General features: G+C 41.7%; 1 protein-coding gene across 1 annotated transcript in view; it reads left to right on the top strand.

The window, feature by feature from the left end:
* SVEP1 (sushi, von Willebrand factor type A, EGF and pentraxin domain containing 1) overlaps positions 1–22,930 on the top strand; it is a gene marked incomplete at both ends in the record, with an annotated part of 127,835 nt that overhangs the window by 31,629 nt on the left and 73,276 nt on the right. Inside the window, 2 exons of the mRNA XM_080637373.1 lie at positions 17,473–17,631; positions 17,912–18,091. Of these exons, the coding sequence (XP_080493499.1) occupies positions 17,473–17,631; positions 17,912–18,091 (339 nt within the window). The remainder of the gene's footprint in view (positions 1–17,472; positions 17,632–17,911; positions 18,092–22,930) is intronic.

The following is a 22,930-nucleotide window of genomic DNA, read 5'->3' as shown; positions in this document are numbered from 1 at the left end:
TCACAGAGGCATTAGTTTATGCCTCTGAAATATATTAGTTTGTTACCTAAATATGCTCTGATGCTCTAGCCCTATTTCTGTTGTCAACTTGGCAAAGAATATCACCTGAAATGCAAATACTCAATTTTCCGCTTTTCAGAGTCTAAGCCATTGCCCCAACATAGTAAGGATCAAATGTGTAGTCAGTTGGAAATCCCTTCAATTTTTATGTCATTGTGAATTGTAGAGAAATAATACACATATATAAAATTTTCTCTCTTTTATTTCTGAATGGAAATTCAAAACACAATACCTTACAAAACACAACACCATTTTTTAAAACATGGCATTCGGTGAACACTCATATTTTTCCCGGTTAGCCGAAAACACTTCACGGAACTGTCCCAATGACAGTGCAAGAGTGATTGTTAGATTGTGGCACAGGAGTACACAGAGGCAAAGGTGCTTGCTTTTCTCTAGTGACTTGATTTCAGCATGTATGGCTTTATTCATGTATGGCTTTTTTAGACAGACAAGTAGCTCACTTTGTGCCCACAGTCCAAACCCATGAGAACAGAAGTAATGTGATCATAAAAAACAGGACAGGGAAGGACCAGGCTCAGACACACAGGCACTGTCTGCCAGTATCTCTTTAATGTACCAGTAGCTGAGGGTTCATGCCTATGTTTTCCACTACTTAGCAGCAATGCTGCTTGTCAGTACTCATCCATAATAAGAGCTCTCCTAGCCTAGGTGTCAGCAGTTTTTCAGTAGCTGTCTGGGCCCTTTTCACTGTGTCACAGACAGAAAGGCAACTTGCACTTTAAAAACATCTGGGAAGCCCCTTACTGTCTTCTTGTTTCCCCACTTCTTTTTAATTACCTATCCCCCAAGATGCAGGTGATGGATTACAGCTGTTACTTGTCTGGATTCTACCTCAAGGCAAAAGCACAGACAAGTATTAAAGGTAACAAGTACAAGGTCTATGAATGAGATGCTTCACAAAGTTGTCTGTAGTGTCTTAAATTTCACTCACAGTGATGTCAGAGATTGATTGATTCTCACTACTTTTAAGGTCAGTTTTGGTAGGCTTCCTACATTGAAATAGGAAGTGTAGTGCCTCATACATTCTGATGTCAGAGAGGTAGTTTATCATCTGTCACTTGCATCTGTCACTGGTTCACAGTTTGCAAAAGTGGAAGAAATCAGCCAAGAATTTGTCTCCAACTCAGGAAAAACTGGGATATTCTTACACAGCATCAATTATCTTGTGAACATAACCTAATTGTAATCGCTGTTTCAGAATAGATTTTCTAGCTAAATTTCGGTGGTTTAATAAACATAAGTTTTAGGTCCCTTAAGCGGTAATGTCATCATTATTGCTACTTACTTTTTTTAAAAAATATATATTTATTTTGCTTAAGGTTGCAATTAAGAATGTTCCCTCCTTATTCTCCATCTCTATGGGTATAAGTGGCCATGTTTATGGCAGAAGAGATCAGAAAAAGGGCATGCATTTAGACAAGAAGGCAGGACCGGAAATGTGGCAAACTTTTTCCCTCCCAAAATATGCAAAGGATTTTGCTGCCATTTAGGAGAAGAACAAGTGAATCTGTTTCGTCAAGGTCAAAAAAATTCCCTTGAAGCTGAGAAGAGGATAAAAAAGTGGGACACAGAGCACAGTTCGCTTTGATGGGCAGAGAGGCTGAGTATCTGACAGTTAGAGAAAGAATCTTACTCTGGTGTTACCTTGCTTTCTTTCTGGCAGCAGCAGCAGGGGGAAATCCTGCCTGACCAATTTGGTGGCCTTCTATGATGGGGCTATGAAACTGATGGACAGGGGCAGAGCAGTTGATGTCATCTACCTGGACTTGTGCAAAGTGTTCGACACTGTCCCGCATGACATCCTTGTCTCTAAATTGGAGAGACATCAATTTGATGAGTGAACCACTCAGTGGATAAAGAACTGGCTGGATGGCTGCACGCAAAGAGTTGTGATCAATGGCTCGATGTCTGGCTAGAGACCGGTAACGAGTGGTGTCCCTCAGGGATCGGTGTTGGGACCGGTCTTGTTCAACATCTTTGTCGGTGACATGGACAGTGGGATTGAGTGCGCCCTCAGCAAGTTTGCCGATGACACCAAGCTGTGTGGTTCAATTGATACCCTGGAGGGAAGGAATGCCATCCAGAGGGACCTTGACACACTTGTGAGGTGGGCTGATGCCAACCTTACGAAGTTTAACCGTGACAAGTGCAAGGTCCTACACCTGGGTCGGAGCAATCCCAGGCACAGCTACAGGTTGGGCAGAGAAGAGATTCAGAGCAGCCCTGCAGAGAAGGACTTGGGGGTGTTGGTTAATGAGAAACTTAACATGAGGCAGCTTCAGTGCGAGCTCACAGCCCAGAAAGCCAACCGTATCCTGGGCTGCATCAAAAGGAGCGTGACCATCAGGTTCAAGGAGGTGATCCTGCCCCTCTACTCTGCTCTCGTGAGACCTCACTTGGAGTATTGTATGCAGTTCTGGTGTCCTCAACATAAAAAGGACATGGAACTGTTGGAACAAGTCCAAAGGAGGGCCACGAGGATGATCGGGGGGTGGAGCACCTCCCGTATGGAGACAGGCTGAGAAAGTTGGGGCTGTTCAGTCTGGAGAAGAGAAGGCTGCGTGGAGACCTCATAGCAGCCTTCCAGTATCTGAAGGGTGCCTACAAGGATGCTGGGAAGGGACTCTTTATTAGGGGCTGTAGTGATAGGACAAGGGGTAACAGGTTCAGACTTAAACAGAGGAAGTTTAGATTGGATATAACGAAGAAATTCTTTACTGTGAGGGTGGTGAGGCACTGGAATGGGTTGCCCAGGGAGGTTGTGAATGCTCCATCCTTGGCGGTGTTCAAGGCCAGGTTGGATGAGGCCTTGGGTGACATGGTTTAGTGTGAGGTGTCCCTGCCCATAGCAGGGTGGTTGGAACTAAATGATCTTAAGGTCCTTTCCAACCTTAACTATTCTGTGATTCTATGATTCTCTTTTACTATACGTGCCCTTCAGTAAAGCCTTTGGGTGTTACCAGTTGCTACTGTAACATATGTTTGCTCAATATTTAATCAATATATTAAATCAATATCAATTGCTTTATGATAACAAGAAGGGGCCTTTCAAACACGAATCACTAGCAAGTGATTCCCACTTAGTGGGTGAACTGCTGCATTGCTGAAGGTCTGGTCTTCACAGAGTGGCTAAGGGGTGGAGAACACATTAGTGCTGTTGTATGGAGGATGCAAAAGTGTTCTTCAGAAATGTGTCAGTGCAGTTTCCTCACAGAAGAAAGCTTTGCTAGACTGAGGACTATGACTGTATGCTTGGTTGTGGTACTATAACAGATTTGGTTTTTATCTTTAATCTTTTTTACCATCGGTTATGCAGTAGTAAAGCTTACTTTGTTGACAGGCACAGGACTTAGGGCTTAAAACACATTCCTTCAGTTCAAATCTAAGATCACCCTTTTGCTTGCAGCTGACATTGCTTTAGCAACAGTCAGATCTGTCCATAGGACTTCCTTTATATTTTGCAAAGAAATGAGGGGAAAAAGACAAGGGAAAATGGTGGAAATGAAGTGAGAAGCAGTCACTTCTCCAAATGTTTCTTGGGGAAGCAGCAGTTGATAATGAGGAAAGTAATCTAGTTGTCTCAGTGCTCTTGCTTTCCATAACGAGACTCTAGTTTGCTCTACATATTTAGATAATTGTAAAAGAATTCAGGAGATCATGTCAGCTTCCATAAGAGTTTTGCATGAGAGGAATAGAAAATAGGATTTATAGCATTTTTCACAGTATATCATGGGTATCAGTTATGATTCCAAGAATGAAGTAGAAACTGTAACATCTAGATTACAACAGTTTACTGAACTCTACACAGGAATAGCTGGGTTAGTTTCACAATATGTAAAAAAACAATTGGCAAAACCACCACTTTTTATTGCCTGATTACTGGCCTGAGCCACTGCATGTGCTTCAGCTCTCTTAAGTTAACTAAAAACTGTCTGACTCCTACTCTGGGCCGCTAAGTAAATAAACATGGAAATAGTGACATATGTTCTCCATCTGCACAGTCATGTGCTATATCTTCAGTGCTCAGAAATGTTGCTTAATAGGAGTATAATCACTGTTGTTGAAAAGTATATTTAATGATAAAAATAAGGGATGTGGAAAAGAGGCCAAGTTTGGCACCTAATGCGGTAGTGACAGTTTATTGAGGGTCTGGCAGAAATGGCTTCACTTTCCTGTTTATAATAGCTTTGACTTGCTGCATTCCCCATCTGTGATTCAGCAACTGGAACTACTCTGATCTGCGGAAAAAGGAGACTGAAATAGGTATCTTTCTTTTGGGTTTTTTTTTTCTTTCATGATCGTATGCTCCAACAGCTGCTGGGAGTGGGTGTTGGAGGCAACAGCAGAAAGGGAGCATTTCACATTGGAAGAGTTAAATAATTCAGCACCATTTAAGGTTCTGTTAATATTTTGCAAGAGAGCAAATTCACAATTTTTGTCTGAATGAGGAGGAGATCTGAGGATGTGCAGTTTCTGACTCCTCCTGGGTTCCTCATGCAACTTTCTGCTCTTAGGAAAGCCAGTTTGCTAATTCACTTGGAGCAGAGAGTCGTTTTTAGTTATGCTCTTAAGTCCCAAGAATCACTGAACATAAAACTGTGTTCAAGTTGCTGAGTAGGTGAACACAATGTAAATGGATCTTGAACCACCAGACCTGCTTTTCACTGCAGAAACCTATCAGTATTGTGAAGCTTGGGGTACATGCTTTGTTAACTTCCAAACCCCAATCTTTTATTTTACGTTAAAGTGCCTTTGAGGAAGGTGATCTGTTGAGTTTAGATTGTAACATGAGATTCTTGCACTTTGCTTCTGGAAGAAGGTGTAGGCTTTGCTGAGCAAACAGTCTTATTTGTGATGATTTCAGCATATCCCAAGTGTTACAGGCAGTGGAGTAGATTCTTACTTCTGTCCAGCTTCCTCTGGGTGTAGCACATCAGGATTTGTTATGAAAAACATTTTTTTATCTCAGACCCAGCTCAGACTTCGCTCCTTCCAAGTAGTTCCCTTTTCCAGCTGTGGATAAAGGAGGACTGTTTCTTGCTTCCTGGTGTGTGCCTCTAACTCATGAAGAAGCAAATTGAGCAGCTTATTGTGCAGCCCAGATGGAGCTCCTTTACTCTAATGATGTGTCTAACTGCCATGACTTGGGATTTGATCTAGGGATAATTTTGACCCTTTGGGGGTCTAATACCTGCTTGTTAGTCCATCCTGTTAGGGAAATGATGGATTGGTGGATTTGTTGGTACAATGAGGACTAATGAAAATGTAAGAAAAAGTATGGAGTGACTTTGCTCATAACATGTGATCTGAATCCCACACTGTAAATGCGTCCTTTTCTCAGTCCTCCCTTTTCCTTCATGATGCACAACCTTTTCTGTCAGCTGAAAGGAAGAGTAATTTCGTGCATGGTGTGATAATTGTGCCAGGCCTAGAGAAAACTTGGGCTTCCAGTGTCTGCAGATGACACAGGTACTGGATCTCTGAAACAGGTGTTTGCTTATCTGTGCATAGCACAAAAACTACACAAAATGCTGGAGTTCTTTTTAATGGAATTACTTTACATCAGCCTGCCTGTATTTTTTTACTGTTTTGTAGAAGCAAAAATATAACTTCACAGCTAGTATTAAAATGTCAAATAGGGCAGGATGGTGATGCTCCTTTTCAGTGTTTATGTATTAAAATAGCAGGAAGCTATCCGGAAATCCAAGGCACTTTCAACAGTGCTATTTAGAGTAGCATGTGCTGTCACATCAGCAGTGATTAAGGTTTACTGAGGATGTGTGTCTGTGATTGTAGTGAAGACCATGTCCAGAGAAGCCTGCTATATAGTAGTTCTGCTGTGAGCAAAGCATTTTCAGAGTTGATTTTGTTTCCCCTTTTAAGTAAGGGTCTGATTTGCATATGAAGTTTTGGACAGAAAACCTTCACTTGCACATAAAAAGATTAATAAATAATCTCTATTTTCGTTGCAAATTTCACATAACCAGCTAAGTTATTTTTCCAGAAAGACCTTTTCGTAGTTTCAGAATTTGTTGTATACTTCTAGCACTATACATTTCAGAAATATGCAGGAGCATGAGAACATAAGTCAGTATCCAAGCTCAAAAAATCAAAAGTGTTGGCATGAGCTAATACCCATTGCTAATAGGCATGTTTATGTTTGCCTTGGGCATGCCTTCCAAGTGCATTACCAAGAGTAGATGTGATGTCTCTGCAAACAGTAAACCTGTAAACACGATCTAAAATGTTGCTGATACTTAAACCAAAAGAGCTTCATTTCAATGCCATTTCTGTGTATACAAATTGCACAAGTTGTCAGGATACATCTTGTGAACTTTTAACTTGAATAAAACATGGAAAGGCATCCTATTAAGTTATACAGTACATGGAATCAGGATTTCCATTTTTTATTCCTGAGTAAGCCACATGCTTTGAGACAGAGAGAAGTTATCCTCTGTAAAAGTATATATAGTAGTCTTTATTTTTATGATTGTAAAACATTTAAAATACTTTTAAAAGTTCTGTATATGAATCCGTTTAAGGCACTCACCATGTTTTTAATGTATAATAGTTCCTTTTTAAAAAAAGGTTTAAAGCTAGGCATAAATGGATTTTCTTTACATTCTCAGTACTGCTGCTATTACGAAGGAGGATTTTTGCAGTCAGAATTATTGCTTTGCAGTAATAATTTCTAAATATGCTGGCCCCATGCCTACTGAAGGAACTCAGCACAGTTGTGGCTCATGGCCAGACCTCCCTGTGGAAGAAGGTCTTTGTAGGCATCCTAACTTTTACCAGCTGTGATAGCTCTTGGGCTTATATTCTTCAGCAGGCAGATTGTTGCCCACTGTGAATGCTTGAGGTACTGAAATGGACTGCATCTCTTACTAGAAAAATTTCCAGTTCTTCTGCCCCATGGGAGGTGATCTAAAATTCTCATTTTAATTGTGAATAAGTTATTTCTGTTGCAGGTTTGTTATAACTATTTGAAGTGCTCAAAAATCTAGAGCTAGATCACCTAAGAGTGTCATTCCAAATGCTGCAGCCTAATTGGTAGTGGAATGTTGCAGTTTTGATGTCTGTAAACTCAATTAAAGGTTTGAATGAACCCCTCCCTATGTGTCATGTATAGCCATGTATAGAAATAGCTAAAATTCTGACTTGTTTCAACCTGCTTTCCCCAGTAAGAGGAAATTTGTAAATCTAATAAAAAGTTGAAGCAAAAGACATTGAGTAGGAACAGAGAAGACATCTACCTTGTTAAACTGCTAGTCATGTTGCTGTGAGAATGATGTTTAAGGAATACTGACAAAGAGCAGATGGATGAGCAGGTTCAGTGCTGTCTGAAATTAATGCACTGCACATGCTGGGGATAACAGGAGATATTAAAGAGCCGGAGAACATGCTGAGACTTAACAGAAATCCTTCCCTGATCCCTACACTTAAAAGCAAGCTCAGGGTTTTCCTTTGCAGTCTTTGTACGAGTCATACATGTCAGATATTGAAATAAAGCCACTTCCTTGCATATTTTTTGTAATCCTAACATGCTCCTAGCTCATGTTTGTTTTACGGCACCGTACATGTTGCAGACTGCAAAAAGATGGATTACAGTATCTGCCAAAGGTTTAGATATTTTCTTCTTAGCTTTCCAAAGGCACTTCTTGGGCACAAATTGCCTCTTTCAACAAAACTACCATATAGGAGATTAAAAAAAAAAAAGAAAACCCACAGACCACCACCTTCCCAGATAACTTAAATTTGACAACAAAAGCTGTAACTTCTGGAGACAGACTTTATAGTACAGATGCAGGGTGTGGGAAGTCTTTGCAAAGCAGGCTTAAAGATCTTCATGTGCAGGTATAGTGAGGTACAGTTCAGCAGCTGTGGTAATTTTTTTTTTGCTAAGTAGAGCAATTTTTGGCTTGTAAACACAGAACACAAACTCACAACCGTGATTTATTGTTTGGTTTAGTTGAACAGACTTGAAAAATACAGAATCTTGGGGCACATCCTCTGCCAGTGAGAAAGTGCACAAGAAGACAGGAGGAAGCAGAAACAGGACACCTGACACAAACTAGCCAAAGGGGTATTCCGTACCATAGCACGTCATGCCCCATATATAAACTGGGAGGAATAACCCAGAAGGCCAAGATTGCTGCTTAGGTTGAGCTGGGTATGGTTTAGCAGGTAGTGAGCAATTGTATGGTGCATCACTTGTGTTCATTGGGTTTTATTCCTCTCCCTCTTTTTACCTTTTTTTTTTTCGTTTTTTAAAAATCCCACTTTATTTCAATTATTAAGCTGTTTTCAACTCATCCCACAGGTTCTATCTTTTTACAATTCTTCTTTCCATTCCACCAGAGAGCAGGGAGGAGAGTGAGAGCGTGTGTGTACTTTAGTTACTGGTTGGTGTTAAACAACAACAGTGAGAGATGCAGATAGATGCAGGGCAGAAAGATGCAGCACAAGATAATGCACTATAACTTCTTTGTGTGTCCTTTCTCATTAAGTGTTTTGCTTCTATTTAGTAAAACAAATAAGCTTTACGTTCAGGCCCATTCATGGTGGCACATTTAAAACATTACTGGTTGCAAATACAGCTGCCACAGCACTTGATTCACACACACAAAGGTCAGAAATAATACATTTCTAATATTGGAAATATTTTCTAATTGTCATAGGGTTTTTTGCTTTTGCAAAGACACAATAATCTTAGGTGAAGTAAAACAGTGGAAGAGAGACCCCACACCTTCAGGCTGTAGTTTTTTTCCAAGGGCATAATTGTGAGTTGAATTTGAAGTTTTGGTGTGGACTATAATTCAAAGGAATTCTAGGCACACACATTGGATCTTTCACAAAACTTCCAACAGATCAGTAAAAGTACACGACCACACATGCCATGTCAAAGATCCATATAACCCAAAAATCTCCTGTCCATGTATGTTCGGTAACAAAAAAATGAGGAAGTGGGAAAAGAATTGAATACAAACATCCAATGATCATTGTTTAGAGATTCCATCACTTACAGGTTGCACATTTTTAGTAGAAACCAGCAAACCAAAATAAGAACAGGTATTCATGGTATATTCTGATTTTGGGACAGATTCGGCACTGAATGTATTTCCATCTAATTAGTGTTATAAAAAGTAATTACAGTAGCATAGAACCAGTTTGATTAAATGGAAAGCTAGGTATTTCTCATGTAAGAAGTTAGGGGTTGAGTTACAAAGAATATTTATGTATTTGTGATTTGCATCAAGGTATAATTTCATTTAGGCTTTACACATGTGAGGAAAAATGAGAATTAGAGACTACAACCATCACAGTAGTGGTGTATGAATAATGCTCAGGCTGACGCAGGAGGAAGCAGGATATTGCCTAGCTGATTCCTGCCATATCCCACAAAAGATAAACCATTAATCGGATCCTTCATTAATATGAAGTGTGGAAAAAGCAGCTCATGCCATGGATTACTTTGTAAATGTAGTTAGTGGGAGAAATTATGCATTAAAGAAAACACAAAATCCCTCAAATTAATCTTTGAAATACATGGAGTTTGACTCCCATCTCTCTTACACTGGGATAAATGAAGAATAATTACATTTTTGACTAGATACACTAGTGTAGTTGTAGAGGAAATTGAGCTTGCCTGCTCTCCCAGGATTTTAGAAGATTTACATTTTTAAGGCAGAATTGTTTATCCTTAAAGTTTGTATTTGTACAGTCAGAGAAAGATTGGTGATCCTGTGTCACAGTGTAGAATCCTTTGACACATGATCTCTACCTGTTTAAATCCAGACTGGAGTCTTTATGCCATCATGTGCGTGCAATGCCAGTTGGCTTAACTTTGCCACTGGCTTTAGTATTTGTAGTCTTTTAGTTTAAAAAAGTCAAACTGGATAATATGTGCTAAGTGTTTGGTGAATTTCTGACATATAACATGATTTATGTTGTCACTTTTACAATGTTAAATTCTTCTTGCTTGAAAATTAAATAGCAAATTTACCCTTATTGTAAGCACAAGGAGCAGAAGAATTCCTACTGCATTTGAAAGTATGTCCTTTGATTTTTTTTTTTGGTGGACTTTTCCAACTTTCCATGTCCATTGTTCAGCTTCAGGCAATATGTTGACGGTTATGCTATCGATACATATGCACTGACTGAAATGTTTTTATGCCTACCCTGTAGAGCTGTGTTTCTAGCAGGCTTTTCTTATATTTCGTTGTATTTCTTTTCCATGCACAACTATTTTTTTTTTTTTGATAGATGAAAGAGTAAGAAAGTGTGTTGCATTGGTGGCCTAAAAAGTCGTTAAATCCTGTCATGTTCAAACACAGAAGAGACATTCTGAATTTTCTTACATTTTTTCAGTTAGTTGTATACCTTCAGCTAGCATAACCGAGGAGGAAATTGCAGGAAGCATGCTGAAGTAAGCATGTATTATTTCATTCCCATTTCTGATGAGATGGTTATTTTACTGTCATTATCATGGACAATAGAATCTGAATGTGAGCTGTTGGTGCATATCAACCGTTTTGTGAAAGCAAGTTGTTGATGACAGCTTTAATGTGATCCAGCTTTCTGTGCCTGGAGAGTTTGGGGCATGTGCTTGTTTGAATTAGCACACTAATCCCTGCTTCCAGATACCCTTTCATTCTTGTAACAAAGAGGTAATCCTCTGGTGTAACTCAGTATTCCAGGTTCTGGTCTCAACAGAAGAATTACACTATAAAAAAAACCCACATTTGCTTGCTCCTTGCCTCTGGGCAAAGAGCAACACGGTTCATATATAGGCAGTAGTTAAATCTCCTGCTGAGAAAATCCTACATGAATATGTGCACGTAAGTGTCCTCTCTGCTTAAAGGCTGATGCTATTAAAATTGTTCCCCTGTTTTAAAATTCTTACAATTTTTTGCATTCTTGGCAGTGCCAGATTGATGCTTATTTACACTGGAGTTCATTCACACACTGTTTTAAGCCTTTTTCTACCATCACATTCGTGGCAAGAGGAAGCAAGCCTTGCAGGAAAAAAAAAAATTGTTTTTACAGATTAGCGCTGCAGAAGGTTATCTCTGCCTGCAGTCAGTTTCTGTGGGTATAGGGAGCATGTCAGTGAGTGAAGACTGGTGACTAGATTGCAATGAAAATCTGGCACTGCTTGATTCTCAGAAGAGACCCCAGAGAGACACCTGTATAATCAGTCATGGATAAGGCCGTATGTGCTCTTCAGATGTGCTTGCCCTTCAAGTTCTCTCTTCCCTCTGAAATGCAAGTCTGCACTTCTGACTTGGACTGTGCTGTAATGTTGTCTGGAACGGGAGGAGATGGGTCTGCAGCCTAGCTGGGTCAGGTGTGGACAAATCCAGCCTACAACAGATGGGCGAAGCTGTGCTCTTAAAACAGTTGATTTTGAATGGTTGTAACCTAAATTGTGATGAGACTGACGTCTACAGCTCTGATGGAAATAGGCAGGGGTCAGTATGCTTATGCTCCATTCTTAAGCCATCTCTTGGCATCACAGGACAGGCTGTGCGGTCTCACACACTTGAAAATATCTGTTTAATGAAGTGTTACCTTGTGGAATTTTTGAATATAGCTTACATGGAGTTTCGTAGCTGAATACATCTAGGGGAGATGAGAGGTCAATGAGCAGTTCAGGAACTCAAGTTTGGAGAAAATTCTACATAAAAATGCAAGGTAGAATGTAGTTTAACTTTTTAGAAAGGCAGTGGGAAGCGTTTGAAACATACAAAAAGAATCAGGACTCTTGGGGAAGTTGTCTTTCCCAGTAGGAACATTAATAACCATTTTAACAGTGTTATTTACCTCCTGCTGCTTCACTGCAAAGAGTAAATTGTGTCATTTCAGAATGAGCCTTTTTTATCAAAGCCAGGCTGATTAATGCCCTAAGGAAATTACCGGGTTTGTTGTCAAAAATGTCGATGTCACAGAATGGGTGATTATTTTTATCCTACAGTTCTCAAACAAAACAAAAAAAAATCTGCTGCTTGTGAATGTAAGGTGAGGTTGCAAGCGAGAGAGTTGTTTTGCTGGGTTTTCTTAATCAAACACTCCATTTAGATGTCATTTTATAGGCCATACATGGAACAGAAGAGACTGATTTATGTTTGATGTCATGTGGAGGGCAGCTTTGTCATACAGCATGTCCCGTGTGGTGCTTAACTTACTCTCTTTCCTGTATCCTTTTGGATGCACTTCACCACTTTTACCTGAATACTGAATTGGATGCTGATTATTTTTAACAAGGCTTCCCAAAGTACCAAAGGCAAGTGTTTCTGAGATTTCAGAGTAATACCTCTGATATGTAGCTGGTTTGGAGATAATCATCAGAAACATGAGAAAACATTTCAGAGAGATGTAAAAGAGGGATTTTTTTGCACAGAATACAGTAAAGAAGCAGTAACACTCCAAGAGGAATGCCTTGGATGGGAAGAGTGGGTGAACTATAGGAAAGTGACACTTTTTTGCAAATGCTTTTCTGAAAGTGTCGTGGTTTAAGCCCAGCCGGTAATTCAGAAACACGCAGCCGCTCGTTCATGCGCCCCACTTTTTACTCCCTCCGCTCCCGGAGGGATGGGGAGGAGAATTAAAAGAATTTAACTCCCATGGGTTGAGATAAGAGTAACTAAGGTGTAACACAAACCACTGCTGCTACCACCAATAATAATAATGAAAAGGGAAATAACAAGGGAAGAGAATACAACCACTCACCACCTGCTGACCGATACCCAGCCCAACCCAAGTAGTGATCTGGGCCTTCCGGGTAACTGCCCCCAGTTTATATACTGGGCATGACGTGCTGTGGTATGGAATTACCTCTTTGGTTAGTTTGGGTCAAGTGTCCTGTCCCTGCTTCCTCCTGGCTTCCCCTCCTCCCTGGCAGAGCATGAGACTGAGAAAGGCCTTGATCGGAGTAAACACTACTTAGCAGCAACTAAAAACATCAGCGTTATCAGCACTGTTCCCAGGACAAAAGTCAAAACCACAGCACTGCACCAGCTACTAAGAAGGAGAAAAATGACTGCTACTGCTGAACCCAGGACATAAAGTCCTAAAACAAAAATGAAAAATTCCCAGGTGTAATTCTGATTGGATTTTTCTACTGAAATGCTTTGATTTGTACTTACATCCTTCACTGCTTAGGCATTTCCATTTTCTTTTTAAAAGTGTGTTGAAAATACAGATTTGTGAAGCAAAATTACAGCACCCAAATTCACCTCTTAACTGCTAGGCACTTGGCTGCTTTCTTTAAAATCATAGAATCATAGAATGGTTTGGGTTGGAAAGGACTTAAGATCATCTGGTTCCGAGCCCCCTGCCATGGCCAGGGATACCTCACTCTAGACCATGTCGCCCAAGGCTCTGTCCAACCTGGCCTTGAACTCTGCCAGGGATGGAGCACAGACCACCTGATCAAGAGGACTTTGTGGATGAAGCACTCTGTAGACAAATAGGCCTTACGCTTGCAGGCCCTTGTTCTCATGGGGGACTTCAACCAACCTGATATCTGTTGGAGGCACGGTATGGCCCAGCACAAGCAATCCAGGAGGTTCCTCGATTGTGTGGAAGACAACTTCCTTCTGCAAGTAATAGAGGAGCCGACAAGGAGAGGTGCCATGCTTGACCTCGTACTCACCAACAGGGAAGGGCTGGTTGGAAATCTGACACTCCAGGGCAGCCTTGGTTGCAGTGATCATGAGATGGTCGAATTCGAGATCCTCAGGACAGTGAGAAGAGCATGGGGCAAGCTCACTGCCCTGGACTTCAAGAGAGCAGACTTTGGCCTCTTCAGAAACCTGCTTAGTAGGGTTCCATGGGATACAGCCCTAGGGGGCAGGGGGGCCCAAGGCTGTTGGTTGATATTCAAGGATCATCCGCTACAAGCTCAGGAGTGTTGCATCCCAACTAGAAGGAAGTGCAGCAGGAGGGCCAGGAGACCTCCTTGGATGGATAAGGAGCTGCTGAGGAAACTTCAAAGGAAAAAAGAGGCTTATAAAAGGTGGAAGAAAGGACAGGCAACCTGGGAAGAATACAGGGATTGTTGTCTGGGAAGCTAGGGACCAGGTTAGGAAAGCTAAGACCCAGTTAGAATTAAACTTGGCTAGGGATATTAAAGATAACAGCAAGGGATTCTATAGGTACATTGGGAATAAAAGAAAGACTAGGGACAACTTGGGCCCTCTCTGGAAGCCATCAGGAGAACTGGCTGCCCTGGATCTGGAGAAGGCTGAGGTTCTTAATGACTTCTTTGCCTCGGTCTTCACTGGCAAAGGCTCTGACCGCACCACCCAAGTCTTGGAAGGCAGATGCAGGGACTGTGAGAATGAAAACCCTAGGCCAACTGTAGGAGAGGATCTGGTTCAAGACCATCTTAAAAACCTAAACGTACACAAGTCCATGGGACCTGATGAAATCCATCCGCGGGTCCTGAAGGAGCTGGCAAATGAAGTTGCTAAGCCACTGGCCATCATATTTGAAAAATCATGGCAGTCAGGTGAAGTTCCCAATGACTGGGAAAAGGGAAATATAACCCCCATTTTCAAGAAGGGGAAAATAGATGACCTGAGGAATTACAGACCAGTCAGTCTCATCTCTGTGCCTGGCAAACTCTTGAAGCAGATTCTCCTGGAAGGCATGCTAAGGCACATGAAAAACAACAAGGTGCTTGGTGACAGCCAGCATGGCCTCAGTAAGGGGAAATCCTGCCTGACCAATTTGGTGGCCTTCTGTGATGGGGCTATGAAACTGATGGACAGGGGCAGAGCAGTTGGTGTCATCTACCTGGACTTGTGCAAAGTGTTTGACACTGTCCCGCATGACATCCTTGTCTCTAAATTGGAGAGACATCAATTTGATGGATGAACCTCTCAGTAGATAAAGAACAGGCTGGATGGCTGCACGCAAAGAGTTGTGATCAATGGCTCGATGTCTGGCTGGAGACCGGTAATGAGTGGTGTCCCTCAGGGATTGGTGTTGGGACCGATCTTGTTCAGCATCTTTGTCAGTGACATGGACAGTGGGATTGAATGTGCCCTCAGCAAGTTTGCTGATGACACCAAGCTGTGTGGTTCGGTTGATACGCTGGACGGAAGGAATGCCATCCAGAGGGACCTTGACACACTTGTGAGGTGGGCTGATGCCAACCTTACGAAGTTTAACCGTGACAAGTGCAAGGTCCTACACCTGGGTCGGAGCAATCCCAGGCACAGCTACAGGTTGGGCAGAGAAGAGATTCAGAGCAGCCCTGCAGAGAAGGACTTGGGGGTGTTGGTTAATGAGAAACTTAACATGAGGCAGCTTCAGTGTGAGCTCACAGCCCAGAAAGCCAACCGTATCCTGGGCTGCATCAAAAGGAGCGTGACCATCAGGTTCAAGGAGGTGATCCTGCCCCTCTACTCTGCTCTCGTGAGACCTCACTTGGAGTATTGTATGCAGTTCTGGTGTCCTCAACATAAAAAGGACATGGAACTGTTGGAACAAGTCCAGAGGAGGGCCACGAGGATGATCGGGGGGTGGAGCACCTCCCGTATGGAGACAGGCTGAGAAAGTTGGGGCTGTTCAGTCTGGAGAAGAGAAGGCTGCATGGAGACCTCATAGCAGCCTTCCAGTATCTGAAGGGTGCCTACAAGGATGCTGGGAAGGGACTCTTTAATAGGGGCTGTAGTGATAGGACAAGGGGTAACAGGTTCAGACTTAAACAGAGGAAGTTTAGATTGGATTTAAGGAGGAAGTTGTTTACTGTAAGGGTAGTGAGGCACTGGAATGGATTGCCCAGGGAGGTTGTGAATGCTCCATCCTTGGTGGTGTTCAAGGCCAGGTTGGATGAGGCCATGGGTGACATGGTTTAGTGTGAGGTGTCCCTGCCCATGGCAAGGGGGTTGGAACTAAATGATCTTAAGGTCCTTTCCAACCCTAACTATTCTATGATTTTGTGATTCACCACTTATTTGGGCAGCCTGTTTCAGTGCCTCACCACCCTCACAGTAAAGAACTTCTTCCTTCTGTCTAACTTGAGCTTCCCCTGTTTAAGCCCACTGCTCCTCTTAAATAAAAAGGCATTTTTTTCTGAAAAGGAAATGAAAATATGTCTGGAAGCTATCCAAAAGAACATGCTCCTGTTTATATGGGTTGATTTTTTTAAGGTATAAATCCTTAAAATTGTAGCTTATGAAATTCAATTCTCTAATGACAGGTGAGGAAAAAGGAGGCTGGGTTTTCTTCTGATTTTTGTTTGTTTGTTTGTGGGTTTTGGGTCTGGATTTGGTGGGGGTTTTTCAGTTCTTAGAAAGCAGGAAGTTGCTTTCATTAGTAAGACCAGAATCAGAGTATCTTAGCACCTGACTCACAGAACAAAGCTGGTCCACTATCTACCAAAGTGAAGACTGATGCGGCCAGAATCTGTAGACAGATTAATGAAATGATAGTTACTTGGCTGGATTTCAGTGTTAATGTTATGTAACCTTCTCAAAATATTTCCTGGAGTTTACATCAGAAGGTGTGTTTTTCAGAACAAGTGTCCATGAGTTCTGTTTCAAATGGTAATCTGATCAATCAGTACTTGACTTTATCCATAGTCACTGTTGATTAATCACTCCTCCATTTCTCACATCATCCTTGTGAAATAAATAATTTTGGTTTCCTGAAGAAAGGAATTCAAGGCACAGAGAGATAAAACAGACTATCCCGACCAACCTGAAGTTCTCAGGTGACAGGTGCCATTCCCCCATGCATTTTCCCTGCCTCTGAAGATGTCTCCTCAATCTGTTCATGGCTTGCTCATGTAGTGCTAAGTTAAAAATACTAAGTGAGATATAAATGAGTGCAAAAGCTTCAGGGAGCAGTTGCTATGATCAATTGCTTTATTGTTTGTGGTTCATACACTTTAGCAAGTATAGTGTGTAGATCATGTATAATCATGTTGTGTTAAGGGCAGGGTTTTTTGCTAGCTTGTGTTAGCTTGTTGCTAAGAATTTGTATGCATTAAACTTTGGTGTAGTTTTGAATGGCACAGATATGTCTGAACTAATATTTTACCCCTCTAAATCACAAATGTCTTCATGAGGTCAGCACAGGTTTTATTTATGAAAATCTGGTGTGTCTTCTGGGACTGGGCTTCTTCTCAAGATTAATCATGGACTTAATACCAATGCACACGCAGTCACTGGAGAGTGAGTGTGGTGGGCTTTAGTTCACCCCTATAAGACCTCTGTAGCACTTTAAGTGCTGAATACCCCTGTCCTAAGTGACACTGGATGTATGAGGTAGAAAAAAAAAATGTGAAAAAGTAAAGCAACCTGAAAAATTATGCTAGCTGCGAAAGCTGGGTATCCTGAACTCCTTCCTGTCATATTTTCTTTTGCTAAACAGCCTGTCCACCAGGAACATACAAGCCTGAAGGTTCACCAGGTGGAATCAGCACTTGCATTTCATGTCCTGATGACAATCATACTTCTCCACCAGGAAGTACCTCAATTGAGGATTGTACATGCCAGGAGGGATATCAGGCTGTTGGGCAAACCTGTGAAGGTAAGTGATTCCATCCAGGAACAGAATACCCCTGGAACACACAATGCAGTGCTGGGACAATTTTGTTACATGTGTTTGCAGTGTGAAGGAAAGGTCAAATTGCATGGCAGATTTTCTGTGTCATTCCAAAACAAACAAACAAACAAACAAACAAAAAAAAAAAAAAAAAAAGAAAAAGGTGTTCTAAGATGCAAGTCAAGTTGGAAATGAGAAAAACTTTTTGCTTCAGTAGCCTGTTGTACTCCAGCTAGCAGCTTAACTTTGTTGTTTAATTATTTAGTTGTCCACTGCCCTGAACTGAAGCCCCCTGAAAATGGTTACTTTGTCCAAAATGTCTGCAACAATTACTTTAATGCTGCCTGTGGGATCCGATGCAAAGCAGGATTTGACCTTGTGGGAAGCAGCATCCGGCTTTGTCAGCCAAATGGCCAGTGGTCTGGATCAGAGGCTACTTGCAGAGGTATGGATGTCGTGTTTGGAAAGTCTTCTTCTATTGGGTTAGTTTGTTCGTAACAATAGTTTTCTCCACTCACTACATAGTTGAGTGTGCAGATCTGATCCTGTTAACTCTTAGATACAAGAATGTTCTCAAGGTAAACTCCCAGTCCAGTCACTCCATTTTCATCCTTCCCATGCTGGAAGGAGGGCATTTACAACAGAAAATGCAGAGCAGTATTTAGTAGGCAGACAGTCTTTTGTAGGTGAATCTACATTCTCCTTCCTTAAACCTCTCTCTTAACCTAATTTTTGTGAATTCTGTATTTATGTTATGTAAATCCAGGAAGTTTACCAAGCAGTCAAATATATAACAAGACACCACATGAGTGTTTTAAAATACACACCAGGCTCTTGGCATAGACCAACGCATTGGCACTGGGAGGCATTAACTGTGGGAGAATTCCATTTTGCTTTCTTCTCATGAAAAATAGGAAAGCCTGGGTTTTGAGCATAATTGTCAGAAGAATTTTGAGTGGGGTTTCGCTAGGGATCAACTGGCAGTATCCTAGCAGTTCACTGTAGGAGAATGTCAGCTGGAAAAGAAATAAACAGAGGTGTGAAAAGGAGGAGAGATAGGAAAGAGAGCATCCTGGAAAACTGTATTTCTGGAGCTTTTACAAGTACATAAGAAGGCAGTTTTGCTTTGTTACCACGTCTCTGCCTGAGGTTGGGTTCTTGATGATTTAGAAGGGGAGCAGCATCGTCATGTAGTCCTGTGGCATTTCTTCCAAGGAAGGCCTAAAAAAAAAATGGTAGCTGCCTTTATCTCCTCAACAGCCACGTATTTAACTCAAGTTGGGTGCAATTGACATTAACTTGCAGCACTGGAAATTACTAAATAAGAAGTCATCCACTCTGTTGTAAATCTTGCCTTGGCCTTGAGTTCAGGGAAAGAGGCTGGATAGATTCTTGGATAGATACTTAACTCTAATCCTAGACCGTTAGCACTTTATGCCACTACAGCAAATGCTGCAGTCCTTAAAGAAACAGCAAGTAATCGTTCTGAAAGAAGGGATCTGGGCTAGAGGTCGGTTCATCAGGACATTCTTATATAGCAACTCAGTTCTGCTTAGGACTTCTTAGATAATACTGGAAAACTTAGTCTTCCTATATAGCTTCCAGTGACAGAAGGCAGAAGAGAAAAGCTTTCAATAGAAAATAAATTGAGAAGCTAGACTTAGAGCTATTGACTTTCCAGCAGTCAAAACATAGACTGAAGATGCAACCTACTTCAGATAGACTGGGATACTGGGAAAGAGCACCTGCCTGTCAAAACTCTATCACACGGTAGCGTCCAGTGTGAAAAATCTAGGGAAAGCTGCAGTCAGCCACAGAGAAAGGATCTTTCATCTTCACTGTCTGTAGAGAAGTGAAAGAAAATGGAAAACTCTCTGAAGCATTTAAAAATATTCACTTCCTGGGTGTTGATGCATGATTTTGCCTGGAAGGTGAGAGAATAGAAGAGTCTGCCCTGAGACACTATCTTGATGCTGATATCCTTTAAAGCACTGAAATTATATTTTTTATTTTGCTTGTCTTGTGCCATTCTCCATCATACTGAAGACTTCCAATTAAAAAAAAAAAAAAAAATCCCACCTTTACATGTGCTGGATCTGCTAGTTTCAATTTACTTAGACTATGAAAGGGAACAAGATCAATGGCACAGTTTATAGCCATCTTGTTAATCTCAGGAGTGTTTTATCACTTAAATTAGGAAGGAGAGTAAAGGAAAACCCTTTGCACTGCTTAGGATTTTGACATTAAACACTCCTCTGTTGTTCTGCTAGCTAAAATCTTCTGTGCTATTGGAAAGTGATTGATGAAGTCATGTCATGCAATTAACAGTGACTCATGAAATAAACAACCACAGAGCATGTATCTAATCCAGAAAAATGTATTAGGAGAAAACCTAGAGCAAGCAGAATTATACTGTTGTTTTTTTCACTGGCTTTATGGAAATATTTCTTGGTAATGAAAACTGCACAATTGATAAAAGGATGGTTTTTGCATTTAATGCATGGAACCATAACAGGAGGTAACATGCGCTCAGTTACAGGTTTCTGCCAAGGTTATACTGAGACACTAAATGAGCTTGAACATTGAAACACTGTGGAGGCAGGAGCACTACAGGTATGCAGGCCTTCCAGAAGAGGTGGCTAGACTTATCAGGTAGGGGAAGGGAGTGCCTTCTCTGTAGGTACGTGAACATTGATGAGAGCCTCCTTGGTGTTCTTAATTCACACAGAATCACGGAATATTAGGAATTGGAAGGGACCTCAAAAGATCATCTAGCCCAATCCCCCTGCCGGAGCAGGAACACCTAGATGAGGTTACACAGGAAGGCGTCCAGGCGGGTTTTGAATGTCTCCAGAGAAGGAGACTCCACAACCCCCCTGGGCAGCCTGTTCCAGTGTTCCGTCACCCTCAGCATAAAGAAGTTTCTTCTCAAATTTAAGTGGAACCTCTTGTGTTCCAGTTTGAGCCCACTACCCGATGTCTTACCATTGGTTGTCACCGAGAAGAGCCTGGCTCCATCCTCGTGACACTCACCTTTTATATATTTATAAACGTTAATGAGGTCACCCCTCAGTCTCCTCTTTTCCAAACTATAGAGACCCAGCTCCCTCAGCCTTTCCTCATAAGGGAGATGCTCCACTCCCTTAATCATCTTTGTCGCCCTGCGTTGGACTCTCTCCAGCAGGTCCCTGTCCTTCTTGAACTGAGGGGCCCAGAACTGGACACAATATTCCAGATGTGGTCTCACCAGGGCAGAGTAGAGGGGAAGGAGGACCTTCCTCAAAAATGCCACAGTGTTTACCCCAGACTGGGTATTAAAGGCTTCCCTAGAAGTCTTTAAAGAGAAAGCCTATTATCTTCTGTATAAAGCATGTGTGATTTAGCTGGAAAAATGTCTTTCTTACTCACTCTAGTACAGTTGAGATACAGCAGGAAGCTGCTCTGAAGCTCAGAATGCCTCAAGTTTCAAGATCTTTTTTAGACTCTTAAATGCACTTCCAAGGAGATGCCTATGTATGTACAAGCACAAGAGGAACAGTACTTTCAGAGAGTAAACATGAGGCAGTGGTAATGCAAAGATGTATTGGGTGCATCTGAATGGCTTTTTTTCTTTCTTTCTTTCCTATCCAATATAGATAGGTTTTGCTATTGACTGTTTTTTCAATTCAGGTGCCACTATAGCTTTTTTCAAAAGAGACAGCACTTAACGTGTGTTTTTTGTAGCTTTGAGGAGTGCACAGTTACTGGCATTTAAACAGCTGGGTTTTATTTGAAGGAGCACTCAGGGCATCTGTCCATTTGTTAGTTTGAGGACATAGAGTGATCTGTTCAGTCTATGTGTCCACTTGTAGGCATGTCCTGTCTCCAGTGTGCAGGGTAAACAACTACTGGGAAAAGGCAAGTTGCCAAGTTGCCTTACTTTTGAGTGCATCTGGAGAGGAGCTTGAGGATTGCCTCCTACTCAGCAGCTGCCAGGATGGCTTAACTAGTAAAATTGGCATCCCAAAGCACAGTGGAGAAGTCATCCAGATCTCTAAAGTCACCCTCACCAGAGCTTGCTTTCCTGCTAGGAAGGTCAACAGAAGCTGTGGAAAGCAATTCATGGAGAACAGAGTTTAGGAAACTGCAGTCTTCTTGATTATATTTTTGAGCAGTCACACTATTTGCCCATGTGTGTTTTGCTCCCCCTTATGCCTGTTGAACATGTTGAGTGGTATCTGCTAGATTCAGCTAGCAGTGTTTTCAACTATATGAGTTTTCCACTGGTTTTGGAAAATCAGTAGCTGGTTATCAAAGGGAGGCATGAATTATTGAAGGAAAAGTGCAATAGGACTCCAACAGGCATCTACACATTTGGGCTTGCTATCACCAAGTTATCATACATTTATAATCATCACATAGTCATGGCCAGACAGTAGGTGTGTACAGCTTAGATGTCTAGGAAGCCAAGGGCCAGGCAATGTGTATGTGGTTCGAGTCTTGTCTTGAGGGAAGAAAAGGGACAAATGCAAAAGTGTGAGATACTGTCATAAGAGTAGGAGAGCTGGAGACAGTTCAGAGGAAGATCCTAGTAGAAGAGTCTGAAGCTATGACACTGAAACGAAGAATATAAATCCAAGCCATACCAGTGCTACTACTTTTTTCTTCTATCATTCAGCTGTTTTGGGATCAATTTTAATTACAGTGTAGCTTTGTGTTATTTTGCAACGTCAGGGTTCAGTAACAAAATCATAAAATAATCCAAGGATCACCCTCCATTCTCTCCACTTCCCTTTTTATATACACATATATGCACAGGACTGGGTTGTCCTTGGCATCATCACAGTGTTTGCAGTGTTTGTGAAACATGGCAGAAGGGCCTTTGTGCTGAGCAGCAGCCAGGACTCCCTCCATGGGGAGCCAGTCACCTGAAAAGGTCTCTTTTATCTCAGCAACAGCCTAATTTGTTCTTTTTCATCTCTCATGGTCCAATTGTCTATGAATGCCTTGCATTCCTTCCTCTCTCTTTTTCCCCCCACCATGATGAATGTCTGCTGTTCTGATTTGTGGAGACACACATGTCCATATCTACATCAATACACTCCAGAGTGCCTGAAAACTCCTGAGTTCTTGAGCACTGGGACACTATCACCTGCCTTGTTAATAAGCTCTTAGCCTCTTCCCCTCCGTTTGCACTCAGCCAGCAGCAGACTGCCAGTTGGAAATCGCCCAAAGAACTTTGAGGCATGGCTGGGGGATTAGAAACTTCCAAAGACATGCACTTTTCCACGGGATTCCGTTTGCC

The sequence above is a fragment of the Psittacula echo genome (genome assembly GCF_963264785.1).
Source record: "Psittacula echo genome assembly, chromosome: Z".
In the NCBI taxonomy this organism is placed as follows: domain Eukaryota; kingdom Metazoa; phylum Chordata; class Aves; order Psittaciformes; family Psittacidae; genus Psittacula; species Psittacula echo.
Note: the sequence above shows the minus strand (reverse complement) of the source record. Positions and strands in the feature narration are given on the sequence as shown.